Source organism: Geospiza fortis, unplaced genomic scaffold (assembly GCF_000277835.1).
Source record: "Geospiza fortis unplaced genomic scaffold, GeoFor_1.0 scaffold4, whole genome shotgun sequence".
Taxonomy (NCBI): domain Eukaryota; kingdom Metazoa; phylum Chordata; class Aves; order Passeriformes; family Thraupidae; genus Geospiza; species Geospiza fortis.
This window is the reverse complement of record NW_005054475.1, coordinates 933182-937144: the sequence shown is the minus strand read 5'-3', so window position 1 is coordinate 937144 and position 3963 is coordinate 933182. Positions and strand designations below refer to the sequence as shown.

The following is a 3963-nucleotide window of genomic DNA, read 5'->3' as shown; positions in this document are numbered from 1 at the left end:
TGGCTGGTGCCCAAGGGTGGCAGAACCTCCTCCTCCTCCTCCTCCCTGGGGAGCACGCTTGATCTTTCTGGGACAAAGAGGGCTCCGTCCCCTCAGGTCCAGCCCTTTCAAGGTGCGTGGCTCCGGCTGAGGATCTCTAATGACACCCTTGGCTCCCCGGACCTGATTTTCGGCGCGGAGCTGCCGGGGATCCAACCGTTCAAAGGCGAAGGGCGCTGCCCAACGGGATGGGCTGCTTGGCTGCTTGGCTCCCTGCCTGAGCGCAAACAGCGCCAGGAGCCACGCGGGGCTTCCCGCGCCATAGGAATGTCAAAATCCCAGCCCTCGTTGGGAAAAGCCTCTTTGGAGCCTTCTCCCCCTTGGTTTTTCCCATACAGCCCCACGCCGTGCAACAGCAGAAGAGCTTTGGGGGTAAAAGGGTGAATACAGCAAATAGGGGCGCCCCAATGAACAAAACCTGCGGGGCTGGCTGGCCTTGGGGTCCTGCAGGGCTGCTGGGGGCAGGGGGAGGCAGAGGCACTCACGGACGGCATGGAACACCCGCACTTTGTCCGCGTCGCTCTCGGGGACGTGCAGCACCACCGGGTACTCGGCGAAGATGGCGCTGGGGCCCTCGGTCCGCAGCAGCATCACCGACATGTCCTGGAGGTCTGGGGGACACAGGGGATGCAGAGGGAGGGGATGGCAGCGGGGAAGCCCCCGGGGAGCCCCTCGGGGTCACAGCCTACCTGCCGGCGTCCGTATGTCTGCCTGGCCGCTGTCCGTGCCCCCCGCGCCGGGGCTGTCCCGGTCACAGTTGACCAAGAGCACGGCCCCTTGTCCATCCGGGCCCCACGTCCACTTGGCCTGGGGGAGAAGCACCAAGAGGGGACAGGAGCAGGATTTCCCCCATGCTGGGCCGAGGAAAGCTGCAGGCTTGGAGGAGAACCTGACCAGCGCCGCTCAAACGACCCATCCCAATGTCAGCTCCAGCAGGGCCTGCACGGACTGCTCCGAGATTGCATCTCCCAGCCAGGCTGGAAGTGCCTCCAGCCTCGCCTGGACACGGCTGCAGCGCTTCTGGAAGCTCAGCCCATCTTGATACCAATTTGCGCCGCCGGAGAAAAAAGGGAGAAAAAAGGGAGAAAAAAGGGAGAAAAAAGGGAGAAAAAAGGGAGAAAAAAGGGAGAAAAAAGGGAGAAAAAAGGGAGAAAAAAGGGAGAAAAAAGGGAGAAAAAAGGGAGAAAAAAGGGAGAAAAAAGGGAGAAAAAAGGGAGAAAAAAGGGAGAAAAAAGGGAGAAAAAAGGGAGAAAAAAGGGAGAAAAAAGGGAGAAAAAAGGGAGAAAAAAGGGAGAAAAAAGGGAGAAAAAAGGGAGAAAAAAGGGAGAAAAAAGGGAGAAAAAAGGGAGAAAAAAGGGAGAAAAAAGGGAGAAAAAAGGGAGAAAAAAGGGAGAAAAAAGGGAGAAAAAAGGGAGAAAAAAGGGAGAAAAAAGGGAGAAAAAAGGGAGAAAAAAAGGGGAGAAAAGGGGAGAAAAGAGGAGAAAAGGGGAGAAAACGGGGGAGAAAAAAGGGAAGAGAAAGGAAGAAGAAGCCAAGACTTCTCTCCTACAGGATCCTCAGGGCCAGGCTGTAGCTGCAGGTGGTTTTGGCGTGCAATAGGAAAATCAATCCTCTTCCTGCTCAATTAGTAGGCTGAGGATCTGCCGGGCTGTTTGCCCTCACAGAGCCACCACCCAGGTCCCTGTCCCCCCTGGAGATTTTCCGGGAAGAGGCCGGCGATGGATCCGCCCTCCCAGGACGCTCTGCTCACCTTGTCCTTGTCCTTGCCCTTGCTCTTCACGCGGCCACTCCGGCTCCAGTCCACGTCCAGGGACACCTCTGGAACAGCGAGAGGGAAGGAAGCCGTGGGCAGGGGACCACGGGGCCATTTTGGGCTCTCCTCGGCACCACGACCCCACACCAGCCCCACCTCACCTCCCGAAGCTGCTCCAGACCCAATGATTCCAACAGAACGGGAGAAGAAAATCCAACCCAACGGCTTCGCCGCGATTTTCCCTCTTTGATCTCCAGCTGTCTCCTCTCATTTTGGTTCCCCCCAGCAGGGACATCCCCACTTCACGGCAGATTTTACGTTTTCATAGCATTTTTAATGTTCTCATGTCAGATTTTACGTTTTCATGGCAGATTTTACGTTTTCATAGCATTTTTTATGTTCTCATGTCAGATTTTACGTTTTCATGGCAGATTTTACGTTTTCATAGCATTTTTTCATGGCAGATTTTGTTTTCATGGCAGATTTTATGTTTCCATAGTATTTTTTACGTTTTCACCCATTTCCTACTGACTGTCCTGTTTTCCACGAAGCCAAAACATGGCGGAGGCACAAAAACGCGTTTTCACTGTGGTTGAGCGAACACCCAAAAAATTTCTAGGAAATCTGCGGATTTCCTCACAGAGCTCTTCTTGCCCCGAATTTCTGCCTCTGCTGCAGAGATTTACCGGCGACCTCATCCAAACCCCACCTCAATCCTAACCCAAAAACTCCTCCAGATGGGACGCACAAAGTGTGGAAAACGCAGGGATTGAGTCAGAGATTGTTCTCCTTGGGGCTGAGAGGGCGACGTGGAAAAGCCAGGAGGGAAACTCCAAACACAGCCAAGAGAAGAACGTTTGGAAGGCAAAATCCCCGTGGCCAGTGGTGGCCTCAGTTGGCTCCAGTGAGGCCCATTGGCCATGGGAAACCTTCAGCCTCTCCAGGGGCAATTTTGGGAGGCGTAGGCACGACTTGAGGACACAGGTCAGACTGTCATGTGAACGCTTCAGAAAATCCCAAATTTAGGGTAATTAATCCATCCAAGTGGAGACTTCTGCACCCAGACTGGTTGTCTAGACTCCCTTTGTAGTCAGCAGGGGAGAGCAGGCACTTGGAGGGGATGATTCACCTCACCCTAAACTCCTGAAATAGGTCAGGCACGGCTTCGGTGCCGGTCCCTCTCCCCTGGTGCTGGCTGGAGCTGGGTGGGGAGATCTCCCATGGGTCCTCTCCTCCCGAGGAACCACCTCAGCAGGCACAGGAGGATGCTCCTGGGTGGGGACACGGCCCAGCCTCCGTCTCTCCCACACCATATAGGGCAGTGTTTAATTAATCATGGTTTAATTAATTTCCTTTTGCTCGTCAGCATCGGTGAACACCCAAACCTTTATTGCCCGTGGCCCCCGAGGAATTCTGGCCTCATGGATCCAGCCAGAGGATCCTGGTCCCGAGAGACCAGGAATTCCTGGAGCTTTGGTGGGCACCTACCGACACAGGTGAGGTACAGCCAGGCCACCGCCAGCTCACGGCCCTCGCGGTCGTAGTAGGAGATCTTCACCTGCAGAGACATCCCCACACTGTGACCCACACCCCACTGGTGGGATCTCCATCCCCACACCGTGACCCACACCCCACTGGGCTGGTGGGATCTCCATCCCCACACCATGACCCACATCCCACCAGGCTGGCAGGATCTCCATCCCCACACTGTGACCCACACCCCAGATTTCCATCCCCACACCGTGACCCACACCCCACTGGTGGGATCTCCATCCCCACACTGTGACCCACACCCCACTGGGCTGGTGGGATCTCCATCCCCACATCATGACCCACATCCCACCAGGCTGGCAGGATCTCCATCCCCACACCACACTGGGCTGGTGGGATTTCCATCCCCACACCGTGACCCACACCCCACTGGGCTGGTGGGATCTCCATCCCCACATCATGACCCACATCCCACCAGGCTGGCAGGATCTCCATCCCCACACCATGACCCACACCCTGCTAGGCTGGTGGGATCTCCATCCCCATACTGTGACCCACATCTCACCAGGCTTCTGGGATCTCCATGACCCACATTTCACCAGGCTGGTGGGATCTCCATCCCCACACCATGACTCACGTCCCACCAGGCTGGCAGGATCTCCATCCCCACACCATGACCC

General features: G+C 56.0%; 1 protein-coding gene across 1 annotated transcript in view; it reads right to left on the bottom strand.

The window, feature by feature from the left end:
- LOC102037845 (protein-arginine deiminase type-4) overlaps positions 1 to 3963 on the bottom strand; it is a 36667-nt gene that overhangs the window by 27931 nt on the left and 4773 nt on the right. The window contains exons 3-6 of the mRNA XM_031062977.1: positions 3281 to 3350; positions 1790 to 1857; positions 729 to 846; positions 525 to 650 (exon numbers count right to left, since the gene is read on the bottom strand). Coding sequence (XP_030918837.1) covers positions 525 to 650; positions 729 to 846; positions 1790 to 1857; positions 3281 to 3350 — 382 coding nt within the window. The remainder of the gene's footprint in view (positions 1 to 524; positions 651 to 728; positions 847 to 1789; positions 1858 to 3280; positions 3351 to 3963) is intronic.